We start from the raw sequence: 16543 nt of genomic DNA, 5'->3' as shown, positions 1-16543 counted from the left end.
GGATGTAAATCAAATTGCCCTGTAGACTATCTTCGTTTCACCTGCCATTGTGTCTCCAGTATTCTTTGCAATTGGTTGTATATGTACCTTTGGGAGAAACATGTAAGGTAAGATACCAATATGAAAAAAAAGAAAAGTTTAAATAATATCAACTTGCTCAGTAAACATAACAAAGGTTAGGCATATTAATAGCTTTTTTCTTTTGGCTTTAACTATAAAGTCAACAGAACCAAGGGGCAAATTACTAAGGAAAGTCACCCATAAAATCAGTTTTCTTCTAAGTTAATTTAGGGATGACAGGGTGAAGAGGTTGTGGAAGCAGGAAGAAACTGTTTCTTTTGAAAATTACCAACACAAACATCTCTAGAGTTTCCTCCATCTGTGTGGTAAAAGAAGCGTACAATTTCATTTCTAACTCTCTTATGCACCACCTAGGAAATCTACTTACAATTTTTCTTTAAAATTGCGTATTCCGTTTAATTCTTCCTTGTATTCTGTATTAATGAAGCTATCTTTTTCAGTTGTTAGTGGCTTTTACAAAGAAATTAATAATTTTGACTATGAAATTTTAATTTGAAAGCCAAATAATGAAGATCAGCATTGTTGTAACCTGTAAAAATAAATTTCTTTATTGGACTGTTGGGTCATTTTATTGTATAATTATGGTAGAAGCAAAATGATTGTGTTTCTTTGATGCTCCTGAGTTTATTTTACATGATGTAGCCACTAGAGCTCCTGTAGGTTTATGGTAACACATTATCTGGTGGCCTTGGGATTTGGATATTAGTTAATAGCATGTACCAATTTTATATCTATAGTTTCAAGCAGTGACACCTGTCTCTTTGATTTATCTTTAGGAATTTTGACAGCCCACTTTCTGGTGGATTTATTTAAAATATGCATTGGTGGATACATGGCTCACTGGATTGCTCACTGCTAGGTCACTGGTTTGAATTTAGCACAAGTCCGTGGTTACCTCATCTGCATCATTTAACAACTGCTTCTTGGTCATCTGGATAAAATGGCAGATAACTGATTCCAGTGACTTTAGTGATCAAGGATTGAGGACACATAGATTTATGTAAGGAAACACCATTTCAGAGACAATTACTCCAAAAGAGCTAATGACTATAGAAGTGAGTAGGTACACATGAATGCTCGTATGAGATTTTGCTACTGCTATTACATTAGTTGGGGAAAGAGTTCTCATCCAGTCATAATCTATTAGCACAATGCTATTCAAGTCTTTTTAATGTAATGGATTTCTAAAGAGAAGATCCGTTAAAATATTGGGCTTTCCTTTGGGTATCAGTGTTTTTCCTCGCTGCTTTGTTCTGTTTTGATGGTAGCATCAATTTACTGGAAGATGAAAGTTTCTCTTGTTGGAAAGACTTCCCCACACAAATGAATGAAATCCACATTTTCACGTCTGAGAAGCAAAGACAGAGCACCTCCTACTGTTGGCATTACTGTAAAAGTTCAGATGGTTCTTTTGTGAATAGGGTGTTTTGTCTAGATTGCTGGTTTTTCCTACTCCTAAAATGTGAAATGAGATATAACAAACCTGTTCTCTCTCTCTTAAAGGTATTTTCCCTTGGATATTAACTTGCATATCTGAAGAAATGGCATTCCGGAAAATTTGCGTGTTGGTTGGAGTATTTATTTGTTCTATCTGTGTAAAAGGATCTTCCCAGCCCCAAGCAAGAGTTTATTTAACATTTGATGGTAAGAGAGTTGATAAACACTCTGGGAAAAAAATGTTATTTTAAGTTTTGTTTTCTTCCTTATCCAGATTCAAAAATTAAGAGTATAAAATATTACTGGATATTAATTTTAAAAATATTTTGGGCTGCTTTTTGGAGGACAGTAGCTATTTTAAGTGATTCGTTAATAGACAAAAACCCTCTGTTGGGTCTGAGGCAATATTTATGAAAATGCTTATAGTAGATGTTGCTTTTTATAAAATAATTCTTCTGTGCTTGTCTGTGTACTCATGGGGGAGATGGGCACAAGCTCAAAGCCTAGCATCTTTGATCTTACTATTCACCTGGTAGTGTTAAGAAATTGCCCCTTTGTGCTAATCCTCAGCAGCAGAAAGAGCTATGCAGGTTCAATTACTAAAAAATTCTCCCAATTAATTTTTTGGGCATCCGTCTCAAAACTAGTTACTCCGTGTGTTGTTCTAATGGTGTTTCTTCTTTTTCCACAAGGATTTCCTGAGATTGGCATAGTCCCCTAATTAATTGAAAAGGACCTAAAAGAATAATTGGAAATATGCTTTTGATTGTTGTTGTATACAAATGTCCTCAGAAGCTTAGGGAAATGGGTGTGATTTCAGATTTTCACATACATAAAAGGTGCAAGGTCTTCTGCGGGAATGGTTTGCATGAGCTTTAATGTATGTAGTTCAAAGGACTTACAGATGAATGAATGTGGTTAGTCGAGTAACCCATACTAATTGGACAGATGGAGCAAGACGTGGATGAGGAACACCATCCTGCCAATCAAGGTCATTTATAATTTTATTACTTCTTTCAACTCTGTCTGCATAAACTTTAGTGTCTTTTCAAATATTTTTCTTTCATTTGATAAACAATATACTCTCAGACCTTGCTATAGCAGGGTGTCTCTGAAACTCTTTGTGGTTTCAAATTCCTTTTTATTTTTGAGACAGAGTCTCACTCTGTCACCAGGCTGGAGTGCAGTGGCATGATCTTGGCTCACTGCAATCTCCACCTCCCAGGTTCAAGCCATTCTCCTTCCTCAGCCTCCCCAGTAGCTGGGATTACAGGCGTGTGCCACCACACCGAGATAATTTTTGTATTTTTAGTAGAGACGGGGTTTCGCCATGTTGGCCAGGATGGTCTCGACCTCCTGACCTTGTGATCCGCCTGCCTCGACCTCCCAAAGTGCTAAGATTACAGGTGTGAGCCACCACGCCCAGCCTCAAATTTCGAATAGCAGAATGATTGACACGTACCAGTCAAGTGGCTGTCTTTTTTTTTCTTTTTAAGTCACCAGTGCTTTCCCCACAGTTGTCATAAGCACCAAAGGAGCCATATTTGGTACTTAGAGTGTGTGAGTTTCTAATTGCTTCCTTAGCCTCCATGCCAGGCATTTCCCCTTAAAACCCATAGCCATGCAGTTAAGTTGTGAAGAATGGAAAGACAGACCCTTTGAAGTATCCTTTTTAGCCCCTTAATTACTAAAGCATCTTATGTACTACCCACATTTTTTCTCCTAAATTGAGAACCATGAAATACCTTTTCAAATAAAAGAGAATGGGAATTAAGAAGTAGTGCAATTTCCCCTCTATTTTCTATATTTTTCCTAGTATATGTAGAGATGGAGTGATCTGATAGAGGTCTCTACCTGCTCTCTTTTCCATTACATGAAAATTAATCCAAATTAATGTAAATATTAACAAAAAGGATGTCACTAGAGATAATGAACCAATTATGTATTTGAAAAGGCAATTAGAATTCATATTTTACAGAAGGAAATTACATAGTATAATCTTTTAGAACCAAACTTCAGAACTACGTAAGACAGTGACAGCTCTGCTATACAGTGGCTAGAAGTAATGATGGGATTTAAAAAAATATATGCCTAATATTTTTAATGCTCTCAAACTCAAAACAGATTCTTGCAGAATAAGACTTGCCTTAACTTGAAACTTACGTAGAACATGACATGATGAATTGTTGATCTCCAAGTTCTATAATTCCTGATATTTTGTTCTTCTCAAGTGTATTACTGGTACTCTTAGGAAGTGAGAGAAAAACAGAGCAAATAATAAGAGAGAGAGAAAATCACTTATTTTGAATACTGTTTAAAAGAGATGTATCAACAGTGAAAATACATCTAATAAAATTCCACAATTTCTAGCTCAATAATTTTAAACATTCCTACAATGAACTACATACGCAAGGTATATGAAAAGTATTAGGCAAAAACAGTTGTCAAAATGTACGAATTTTAAACCTTGGTACAATACGGTTTTCTTAGATTTCACAGTGTACCTGCTTGACATGCTTCTTCCAAATTTATTATTACTTCAAGTTTCTTGTTAGTCAAATGATGACTCATCTGAGGATTATACCAAGTAGGTTTTTAAGTTTCCTCCAAAGCAGTTTATTCTCAACATCAAAATACAGAGCTTTGTATGAGGTTAACGTATTTAAGAATGTATATTTAAATACTTATGATGTATACTTTTACTTCATATTTCTAAATTTCTATTACTGTTTTCCAATAAATCAGCAACTGAACGGTGTTTTGCGGAAGTTCAGATAGTTTCAAGTTGTATCAGACAGAGGTCATTTGCATTACTTGTTTTATATCTCTAAGTACCTTTAGATTCTCTCGTCATTAGTAATTACTTTACCTACTGGCTCTTTTGTCTTGAATTCTCCATCACTGTAACTTGGTCCCCTGCCTGTCTCTCTCTGGGTGGAACTTGAGAAGAAACCACTCAGTCTTGTGTTACTTCATGTAATAAGCATCGTAGTCAATTTTAAGGTGTGTAGAACAATGAGTCTCTTCTCCCATTCATGTTCCATCCCTTTTTCTTGTGGTGAAATAATGGAGTGATAACATTTGTAAAACAGTGATTTACAGATTCACCTTCCCTGTTGATCTAGGGCAAGGTCAAGCAGATGGTCAGCAGTCCTGTGGCAGAGTGTACTTCAGATGTTATTAATTAGTTACATTTGTGCTACTTACATCTTCTGTGTGGAGACCTGTGACTTCTAATAGATATTTTCTTTTGTAATTTGTCTAACTCTTATTTTATGCCAAATAGCTTTGCAAATGAATATGAGGTTCACACAAATGCTTTAGTATAAGTTTTTCCTTAGTTAATATTGGCCAATCTTCCAGCCCATGGCTGATTTTCACATTTGCGTATGCATGGCAATGGTTTAAAAACAGAAAACTGACGGAGAGTTTTGTATTGGAAATAGGTATTTTATGAGTAAGCACTAGACTTGCATAGGATTACCTGTTTCTTTCTCTCTCTCTCTCTCTCTCTCTTTCTTTCTTTCTCTCTCTTTCTTTTCTCTCTTTCTTTCTCTCTTTTTTTTTTTGAGACAGAGTCTCACTCTGTCTCCCAGGCTGGAGTCCAATGGTGGGATATCGGCTGACTGCTACCTCCACCTCCTAGGTTCAAACAATTCTCCTGCCTCAGCCTCCCGAGTCTCTGGGATTACAGGTGCGCAACACCATGGCTGGCTAATTTTTGTACTTTTAGTAGAGACTGGATTTCACCATGTTGGCCCGGCTGGTCTTGAACTCGACCTCAGGTGATCCGCCTGTCTCAGCCTCCCCAAGTGTTGGGATTACAGGTGTGAGCCACTGTGCCTGGCCCTGTTTTTTTTTTTTTTTTTTTAATTTATTTACTTAGTGATTCATTTTCCCTTTTGTCTGTGCTGAATTTTTACTAATAAAGCTGCCAAGTCTGGAGGTCTTTGATAGTATATAAATGAAAGACTATGGAGTTGTATAAAACATCTTTTAAAATCACTTTCAACAAATAACCCCTGTGAACTAATGAACTAAGCCCCAAAGCTGATGAACTGTTATTGGGCAATAAACTCAAAATATTAAATTGCCTCTTTATGAGCTCTGGTAGCATTAGCATTACAAGGCACATTTGTTGAAATACTTTGTGTTGTGGTTGCCCAAGAAATGCAAAGAAAAACAGTTGTTCCTGATTTCTCTGTTAATCTTGGAAGATGTTTACTCTGGCTGTATTGAATCTTCTCAGTTTGTGTTACTAAGAAGTATTTAGTTCTCAGCTGTGTGTTACAGCATTTTCCTTCTCTCTCTCTCTTTTTTTTTTTTTTTTTTTTTTTTTTTTGGAGATGGAGTCTCGCACTGTTGACCAGGCTGGAGTGCAGTGGCGTGATCTCGGCTCACTGCAAGCTCTGCCTCCTGTTCACGCCATTCTCCTGCCTCAGCCTCCCGAGTAACTGGGACTACAGGCACCCACCACCACTACAGGCTAATTTTTTGTATTTTGAATAGAGATGGGGTTTCACCATATTAGCCAGGATGGTCTCGATCTCCTGACCTCATGATCCTCCCGCCTCAGCCTCCCTAAGTACTGGGATTACGGGCGTGAGCCACTGCGCCCGGCCGTGGCATTTTCTTTTAAGTCTCCTTATGATGGTTTCAATTAAATGTCACTGAAATATCTTGAAGCACGCATGAGTGTTTTAGTAAACCCAAACTGAAGGGGTGCCCTGTGAATAAAAAGTTCCCTCTACTCTTCCCCTTGAGAGAGTTTAATTGAACTCAGCAAAGGATTGATGAATTCACGTGAGTTGGACATTACCTAAATCATAAGAGTCTAGAATAGAGTAACACTAAATTTGTCAAGCAGCAAGGTAAAAACTGTTATAAAATACAGTTGCAATGGAAGATGAGAAGAATTGCTAAGAAATGTAGCCTCATATGTCTATTTTCCCCTGTAATATATATTGATATAGGGCTCTGGTAATCAAAATAAAATAAAAACTCTAGTAGAGTTAAATTGGAAGGAGGAAATTTTATTTCAGGTATTGCAAAGAGTGTCTCTTGAAAATATTAGGATAAAATGTGTTACATTGATACACTGTGGATTTCTCCTAGAAAAAATTTTTAGAAAAATGTAGAAGCCTATATTTTCCTGTTTTAAAAAAGGAACTACTATTCCAGGTGAGTTTCATCAGATTATAATAAGCTTGATTCTGTCACCAATAAATGATGTTATCTGTTAAGCCATTCAGAGGAACAAGGTTCCTACAATTGGGAGCAAAGAAGGAATGCTTTAGTGTTCTGAAATTAGAAGAGTGAGCTTGAGTGTTATGTTAATCAGTCATACAACCAAAGTGATTGCATTAAAAAAAAAATATGGGCCGGGCGCGGTGGCTCAAGCCTGTAATCCCAGCACTTTGGGAGGCCGAGACGGGCGGATCACGAGGTCAGGAGATCAAGACCATCCTGGCTAGCATGGTGAAACCCCGTCTCTACTAAAAACACACAAAAAAAACTAGCCGGGCGAGGTGGCGGGCGCCTGTATTCCCAGCTACTCGGGAGGCTGAGGCAGGAGAATGGCATGAACCCGGGAGGCGGAGCTTGCAGTGAGCCGAGATTGCGCCACTGCACTCCAGTCTGGGCGACAGAGCGAGACTCCGCCTCAAAAAAAAAAAAAAAAAAAAAAAAAAAAATATGGCCCAGCGCGGGGTTCACGCCTGTAATCCCAGCATTTTGGGAGGCTGAGGCAGGCGGATCACAAGGTCAGGAGATCGAGACCATCCTGGCTAATACAGTGAAACCCCATCTCTACTCAGAATACAAAAAATTAGCTGGGCGTGGTGGCGGGTGCCTATAGTCCCAGCTACTTGGGAAGCTGAGGCAGGAGAATGGTGTGAACCCGGGAGGCGGAGCTTGCAGTGAGTCAAGATCGCACCACTGCATCCAGCCTGAGTGAGAGGGCGAGACTCCGTCTCAAAAAAAAAAAAAAAAAAAGTGTTCTACTCTATGGATTAATCATAGACATGCCTACTACACTGAACTCTTTATCAAATGAAGATGGTGCAAGTGATCCTAGATAGCTTATTTTAAATTTGTTCACATGTTGATCATATATGTTGATATGTTGTTCACATATATTGATAAAACAATGTTACATAGCCTTTATTTGCAATTTTGATTCAGAAAATTTATCTAGAACCAAAGTTACACATTTTCACATTCTTCCTAGGTATATACTACTTCTTGTCTTCTTTGTTTCTAAAATACTTTTGGTAATTAAACACTAATATTAATACTGACTTTGTGACAGCCATATCTGTAGCTGCCATGAGAATTAGTTTTAAGATCCACAAAGATCACAATGAAAGGAAAAAGGAAAAGAATGTTTTCTCAGTAAGGTATGCTGTAAACATATCATGTTAAGTGTATCATGCTAGAATTTTATATTTCTCTTAGAACATCAAACCTGCCTGAAAATGAAAGAAAATTCATTCTCTATACCATCCCAAATTCCCCATTTAATTTATGATTCATCAAGGCGAAGATGAGGGGAATTACCTCTCTGGAACTTGTTTATTTTGTTGCTGTAACTGAGATCTCCCTTTGTGCCTATGTGAGCAAATCAATGCTTAGATGGATAACTGTAGAAAAAAATTATTATTCACTCTCCTCATTTCACTGAAATTTATCAGGGTGTATCTCCATAAATTCATTATACCTTGCACTGTCTTTTAAAACAAACAAAATATTCAGATGTTCTTTTTCAGGGATATCATTCATTGCATTAAAAAATAGCACTGAGACACACTCAGTTTTTTCACTTCATAAATGTCTTTTTTATAACAAGGTACACAAAAACTATCACTTTGGTTTTAGTTCCATTACTGTTAAAAAAAAGAACAAACATTGGGAAATAGAGCTGTGAGCTTTGGGCAAATTCAGCACTCCTTTGCCTTCTCCATTTTCATTTATATATTACTGAAGACCTCTGTTAAGGAAAACACATTCAAAAGCAAGGAACAGAAAGGTAAGATGTTTTCTAGCTCAGAGTATGAGTTGGCAAGAAGGGCACGTGGAAGGCAGAACTAAGTGCTGAGCCATGTGCTATTTTAGGGTAGCACTAGCCATGAAACAATTTGCTGAGCTGTAAATGATGGCAAGTATGTTCTACATTTTAAATTGCAGTCTTTTCAGAAACAGTCATTTCAACCCATCCTCCTTATCCAATGAGAATGAGCTGTCTTTAAGCTCTCAATAGAGATATGTTATTTCTGCAGAGTGCTTTTTACTTTTCAAATAATTCCCATATTATTTAATTAATTAATTTATTTTTTTTTTGAGGCGGAGTCTCGCTCTGTCGCCCAGGCTGGAGTGCAGTGGCCGGATCTCAGCTCACTGCAAGCTCCGCCTCCCGGGTTTACGCCATTCTCCTGCCTCAGCCTCCGGAGTAGCTGGGACTACAGGCGCCCGCCACGTCGCCCGGCTAGTTTTTGTATTTTTAGTAGAGACGGGGTTTCACAGTGTTCGCCAGGATGGTCTCGATCTCCTGACCTCGTGATCCGCCCGTCTCGGCCTCCCAAAGTGCTGGGATTACAGGCTTGAGCCACCGCGCCCGGCCAATATTTAATTTATTATAGAAAGTCTGAAGTAGATTGGCATGGAGGCTAAAGCTCTTGGTTAAGGTTCTACAGCTTGATGGTGGCATTGACAAGACTAGAAGACAAAATGGTATAAGAAGAGAAAAATTAATTATGAGCAGTGCTTGTATAGAATCAGAGACACCCTGCAAATGTATATTACAGAATCTGCAGAAATGCAAGGCTATTAACATGAATATTAACAAACTTGCTTCATGCTATTTCTTCCCCAAGTATGTACAGCACTGTAGCTTTAACATACCTTACATTTTTAATTAAGGACTGATTTTCAGCAATAATCTGAGGATCATTATATTATATAGCAGACTTTAAATCTACTCAACACCATATTTTAAGTGCCTCTTAATTCTCTTTGCAAAGATTGAGGCAATACATAGGTAAGAATAATTTATATTTTCATTTATCTCTAATTCATGCAAATTAATGAACATACTAGTCTTGTCTTGCTTTCCCCAAGTTACTACTCTTGTAGTCAAGAGCTCGTTTGATGTGCTGTGTACATCAAGATTCCATATTCCCCTTAGTCAATCCCTAGAATATTCCACTCTACTCATTTATGTATTGCCTTAGAGTGAAAAACCCATTAAAATAATCTTATGTTCTGGTTTGAACTGATGCTACTGAAAATGCTAAATATTCTTGCCTTACTCATCTTTAACGCTAGCATTTAAGATTCTTGATAATGAAAGTATAAAATATTCTACCTAATTAATTTCTAAATTACTACCTTAGTAAAACTATTTTCTGATAAAAATGATCAGGTACTAGACTTTGAATTTTGAATGCAAAATTGCTGTTATATTCAATTTTATTTGTAATATAATGGCTAATGTTAAGTCTCTAGTCTATATGGAATAGATAAACCCAGGGAGTTACAGCAATGTAATTTTACAGAAGATTTCTGTTCCTCAGAGAAGGGAGACAGACTCTTGATCCAGCAAAAAGAAAACCTTAACTCTGTGTAGAATTAATAGCTCTAAAGAAGCAACTTCTCAATTATTTTAGGAAAAAACTTATTTCCTTATAGATTTTGACTTTCTACAGATAGAATTAATTATGGAGAGAGGATACATATCTGAGTAAAAATAAATGCCTAACTCCCTCTCTCACACACACACTTACATTGTCTATGAGTAAAATTACATTATATTTGAATACCGTTTTAGTCTTTCGTAAGTGTATATTCTCTTGTATATTCATATAACAAAAACTGTTAAGTCAGAAAAAAGCTGTTGTATTCCTGGTATCATTTTAAATGCATTATTTGTATGTTTTCTTATTTTACATTTATGAATAACCACAGATTTATAATTATATAATTGGATCATTAGTTTGGTGAACACTTTATTACTTAAAACATTATTATAACAGTTATGTAGTGACAGCTTTTAGTGCAAGCAAGCTGAGGACAAGGACAAGCAACTCTGGTGACTTACGAATTTGAACCCTGTCTCCCTCCCATTTGTCTGACAGCTAGTGATAGTGAGAACAAAATGAGTTGTTGAATGGCAACCCGCAAAAAGGAAGTAATCCATCCCTAGCACAGATGACAGGGATGTAAAGGGAGTGAATGGGGCACATAATATGTAAAGGCATCAATAAGATAAATACCTAAATTTGCTCTCTACGCCTGCTTTTCTTTTTTCCAGCCAGCAAAGTTTTGCAACCCAAGTTGCTAGTGTTACTATAGTTAGCATCAGTTGCCAAAGAGTGAGCAGAATCTCAATTATAGCATATGAAATATAATCTTTAATTATGTGCTTCAGTTTTCCAAAATCCTCATTTGACAAAAGTTAAATTAGAAAAGACCTTTACTCTTTTGTAAATAGACGTAACTTTGTACAAACTGTGTGAAGTACACCAAGCTGGCACTTCATTCATCACTGAAATTTAATAATGAACACAACAGGTCTGAAGATTTTAAGACAGCAGTAACAAAAGTAGAAACTGAGAGTAAGGGGAGTTGAACACCCTAGTATTCTTGCTTGACCTTCCTTGTAGTTGAGTCAAGTAGAAGTAATATATGTGATCACAGTTTATTTTAGATGATAGACTATTACATGTAAAAAGACAATTCCAATACAGCTGTAATTCTTAACACACGGATCTCTTGTTTAATGGAATTAGTGAGTAGTAGCAAAGTGGTTATAAAATTGGCTTGTATAAATATTATACAAATGATATTTTTCTGTTGAATTTAGTTACATAATTAGAGTCCATGTGTATACAAACTATTCAGTAGCCTGAATTGAACAAATTTTAATAAAGGAACTTAACAGGATGATAAGGCATGTAGAAGTTTAGATATGGTATGGTGGATACTTTGGAGCCTTTTAAATAACATGTCTGCCCTTGTAGATAGATGTACACTAGTTATCATAACTCAAGCAAAAGAAAAACTTTATGACTTAAATTACCCCTTGATTTGAAAAGAATTATCAGATAATTTAATTTGTGTCAGTTGCCAGTCAGAGCCCTAAGTATTCTCTAAACAACCTGGTTCTGTATTCACAACTAAACATTATTACATACTAATGATGCAGTTCATAGGAAGAGATTGGAGTCTCATTGCCATTATACAGGAATCTGACATTAAATAGAACCACCGTTTATAGAAGCAATCTTTCTGGCATCAAAAGCCTCCAACTTTGTTGGTCCATCCAGCCAGATTGTCGCTCCGTAAATCCAAGCTCAAGGGCTTTTTCCTTTCTCCTGTACAGTAATGCTCAAAACATTCCAAGAGACCAGAACATTAAGCAGGAATAAAACAATGAGTGTATTATCATCACCAAAAGAGCATTTTGAATTTTATTAGAAGAAACCAATTAAGATGTTATTTTCAAGTAAAGGGCTTGGCATGGCTTCAGAAAGTTACTTTCCGGAGTCGGGCAGGGGTTTAGCTGGCACAGAGAGCGGATCTTTAGCTTAGAGTTTTGACAGCTTTAATGCACATGCAACTGGAATTTTTTTTCTTTAAGCTGATTCTTTTAAGAGCCACACTTCCTGCCACTGTTTAACATAATTGCATCAATTCCATTTTCCATTAGTAGTCAAAACCTGCTGATATGACTGGAGTTTTAAAACCTTTGTGTAAAAATCTAATTATGTAAAATGTTTTCAGAGGGAACTGATAATGAATATGATCTATGCAGCTGTATTTTGATATCTAAAATACAGTAAGGAAAGAATTCTTTATGCTAGTATTATAACCTTTGGTTATTCATTTCATTATATTGACAGTAGTGGTATAATCAAGTTTCTATTATAGAAGAAAAAATATTCAGTAAGCTTTACTTTGTGGAAGAAAAAGCAGCACATACCACTTGTCTACAGAATAATGAAATATTCTGGTTTTAGGTGAAAGGAAATGCTTGTGCCCCTTATTATATCTATAGTATTCCTGTCTGTTATAATGTTTTTATTTTCAACAGCTTGTCTGCATAGAATATTTTATAATGATCTATATTGGTATATTTCATCTTACATCTACCTTCTATTCTTCTGATATGTATTCAACACTTTTAATATGCATAATTATATGTAGACTTTTCAGATACTACACTAGAGACTTAAAATATAAAATATGCTATCTAACAATTGATCTCTTGCATTTGTTTTTCTTCCCTCTCTTTTTCACTGACATGAGAAAAAGATGATCAAGTTTAGCCTGGAATTATTCATGAAATGGTAAAAGCTTCAGAGCCCAGGTGCTGATGGAATGTGTAGCAGGAATGTAGTTAAAGGTGGCCGAGAGTTAAGATGTGTCATTTATTTGTGCTATAGAGATGAAATTCAGTGCCATGAGCACTTAGATGAAATTACCTCTGCAATAACCATCTTCAGTTTCCAAATTTTACAATATTTGATAGTAAGGCATAGTTTTAACCTTTTCTAATATTGCTTCTGGGTAAAAAGAATATTAGATTTTTAATAACTAAAGATAAATTTGCTGAGGTCCACTAATAGCACAGACGTTTTTCAAGATATGTATATATCTCTATGAAGTTCCAACAGTAGAAATTTTGTTCATCTTCCAGGGGAAGCAGGAAAATCTAGTTAGAATTGATTGTTGATGAATTATGGATCGTTAAGAGAAAAAAAGCTTTTAGGCCCTTTTATAAAGATTGTTGTGTCCATCTGTCTCTCCTTCCTTTGCTCTACTCACCCACCTTCCTTACAAAGAGGTTTTATTATTCAATTTAAAAAAATACCCCAAAATTACATTCAGTTCCATGACTCTTTTCCAGAGCCTACCTTGTACAATGCTGTGAGCTACATCTGTGGGTACAAAAAGAAGTGTGGTATGAATTTGGTCCTCAGCAGCCATCTACTCTAGCAAGCAGGATACGCCAACCATGTAAACATTACACCAGGCAAACCCTGCTGCATACCATAAAAGAAGCATGGACACCTCACAGAAGGTGACATTTTAAAAACAAAAACTATCTTAAACTAGTTTAGAGCATCAGCTTTAAGCCCATTGTAGGCATTAATCATTTTGCCAGCAGGGATTAGCTTTATCATAGTTACAAACTGGATGGAGATGGGAATTAAGTTGGAATGCCCAGGATGAGCTTATTGCATTTAACTTATTGCAGGGGTCTCCCAGCCTCTGGGGCAAAATGCTTTTGCTGATTTTGTTTTCTTTACCTTCAAATTCCCAACAGTGCCTGTAACCGTGCAGAGTCATTATGACTGCCTGACTGATAACTGACAAACAGGCTGACTTCTAATTGTCAAATTAAATCCAAATGCCCAGAGCATTTAAAATCCTAAACTGTCTGTGGTGGTGGTAGGGGTCTCTCTTCTCTCTGTTCTCTCTCTCTCTCCCCCTCCCCCTCTGTTCCCTTCTCTCCCCTCTCTCTCCCTTGTTCTCCCTACCTCCTTTTCCCACCGCCCCCCCCAAAAAAAATTGGCCATAATCGAGGGTTGCAGCAAAGGCATGAAGGAGGCTATTTTAAATATCAGAAGTTGAAAACGTTACCTCAAGAAATGTCTTTCTTGACAGATTTCATACCCAGAATTCAAAATTTTTTTTTTTTTTTTTTTTTGTGCTTTCATTTTCATCAGCAGTTTGCCACCCTATTATAGGACCACAAGGCTTGAAGTTAGAAAATTAGCACTAAGATTCAGAAAATTCAGGAAAAAGAAACTGTAATTCTGAATATTTGGAATGATTGGTAAGGTTAAACCTGAGATCCTAGAGCACTGATTCTCAACCTTGGCTGTACGTTATCTAGAAACTTTAAAAACTGCTGATGCCAACGCCATACCCCAGACCAATTCAGTCATTATCTCTAGGGATGACACTAGTGTTGTAAAACTGTCCCAGGTGACTGTAACCTACTGACATATTTAGAAACCACTTCCCCCAAGTCCCTAAAATGCAGTTTCTCTTACACAACATGAAAGTGTCAGGGGACTCCTTTTAACAATAAAAGAGAATACTGTTCAATCTAGTGTTCTAGCGGTGTTCAGGCTGCAGTCATGACTAAAAGTTAAAGTTTCGCCCCTTTTCAACAATTGAGATTCTCAAAGCCAGATAAATCTTCATCAGTGTAGTGGTAATGCAGTTTGAGTGTCTACAACCCATTAAGAGTGAACAAATACCCTTCACTTTTGTGTGGAATGTGAAGATCCGTTTCAAAGCCATGATTTAGAAAACCATGTTCTATTTTCTATATCCTTTATATTTTGAAGCATAATGACGTCTGTGTACGGATCTCAACAACTTGAGAAGGTATTAAGGCCAGGTGTGATGGCTCATGCCTATAATCCTAGCACTTTGCGGGGCTGAGGCGGGTGGATCACTTGAGGCCAGGAGTTCGAGACCAGCCTGGCCAATTTGGTGAAACCTAGTCTCTACTAAAATTACAAAAATTAGCCAGGCATGGTGGTACACGGCTGTAGTCCCGGCTACTGGAGAGACTGAGGCATGAGAATCACTTGAACATAGGAGATGGAGGTTGTAGTGAGCTGAGATCTTGGCACTGCACTCTAGCCTGGGCAACAGAGCATGACTCTGTCTCAAATAAAATAAAATTAAATATGCCTTTAGGTTACATCATCAGGCCTAACATATAGGGGGTTAAATACAGGTTTGTACAATAGATGCCCTCCGTGTCTAATGGTGGGATAGCAGACTTTCTAAAAGATGAAGAAGCTGTAGTGGTGGTAGGGGTGGGGGAATGGAAGTAGAAGATAGGCAAGGCCTCCTCTCACTCACAAAAATATGCCACTTATGGAAATGGGAACAGGTTCTGACTCTTTATGTCTGTTTCTTTGTATATTATTTTTTCTAGCCTTTTAAATGATGTGTGATACATAGTGAATACTTAACACACTAATGTACTGCATAATGATGTTTCCATTGAGAAAGACCACATATATTATGGTAGTCCCACAAGATTTATTTTTAATTTTTTTTGAGACAGAGTCTTGCTCTGTCGCCCAGGCTGGAGTACAGTGGCATGATCTCAGCTCACTGCAACCTCCACCTCCTGGACACAAGTGATTCTCCTGTCTCAGCCTCCTGAGTAGCTGGAAATGCAGGCATATGCCACCACGCCTGGCTAGCGTTTGTATTTTTAGTAGAGACGGAGGTTTCACCATGTTGGCCAGGCTGGTCTTGAACTCCTGACCCCAGGTGATCTGCCTGCCTCGGCCTCCCAAAGTGCTGGGATTACAGGCGTGAGCCACTACGCCTGGCCCCGTAAGATTATTATACTATATTGTACCTTTTCTATGTTTAGATATGTTTGGACACACAAATACCATTGTGTTAGGGTTACCTACAGTATTTTGTACAGTAACATGCTGTACAGGTTTTTAGCTAGGAGCAGTAGGCTATAGCATATAGCCTAGATGTGTAGTAAGAGACACCAGCTGGGTTGGTGTAACTACAATATATGATGTTCGCACAATGACATAATTGCCTAATGAGGCACTTCTCGGAACATACCTTCGTTGTTAAGGGATGTGTGACTGTAAATACTTGAAAGTGAAAGAATGAATGAATTTTATCTGCATTAGGTGCAGGGGCATAGTAGAGCAGAAAGAACCAAAATAGTGGATCAAACCCTGTCAGGGCTCTCAGTTCCAGGATCACAAGGTGCCAGTAATTCAGAGGGCTTATGCTCTTACCGTTCTTCTTAGCACATAATCTTGGCTTAGGTCTCTGCCCTTTGTACTATAATCCTGCTGTTATCACGTAGGCAGAAAAGCCATGGGCTAATGGCTGACACTTCTGTTTTGGTATACTTAACAATACACAAGGAAAAGTATAAATACCCATGGGCCTCTAGAAATAAACCTGGGGTTTCATTGAGGAATATTGGAAACTTCACTGGAGCCTGGAAATGGGAACA

General features: G+C 37.3%; 1 protein-coding gene across 2 annotated transcripts in view; it reads left to right on the top strand.

The window, feature by feature from the left end:
- SEMA3C (semaphorin 3C) overlaps nt 1-16543 on the top strand; it is a 347210-nt gene that overhangs the window by 160865 nt on the left and 169802 nt on the right. For both annotated transcript variants that reach the window (XM_033192842.1, XM_033192841.1), the window contains one exon: nt 1585-1725. In XM_033192842.1, the coding sequence (XP_033048733.1) occupies nt 1623-1725 (103 nt within the window). In that variant the 5' untranslated portion in view covers nt 1585-1622. The remainder of the gene's footprint in view (nt 1-1584; nt 1726-16543) is intronic.

This window comes from Trachypithecus francoisi, unplaced genomic scaffold, assembly GCF_009764315.1.
Source record: "Trachypithecus francoisi isolate TF-2019V2 unplaced genomic scaffold, Tfra_2.0 Lachesis_group4, whole genome shotgun sequence".
In the NCBI taxonomy this organism is placed as follows: domain Eukaryota; kingdom Metazoa; phylum Chordata; class Mammalia; order Primates; family Cercopithecidae; genus Trachypithecus; species Trachypithecus francoisi.
Note: the sequence above shows the minus strand (reverse complement) of the source record. Positions and strands in the feature narration are given on the sequence as shown.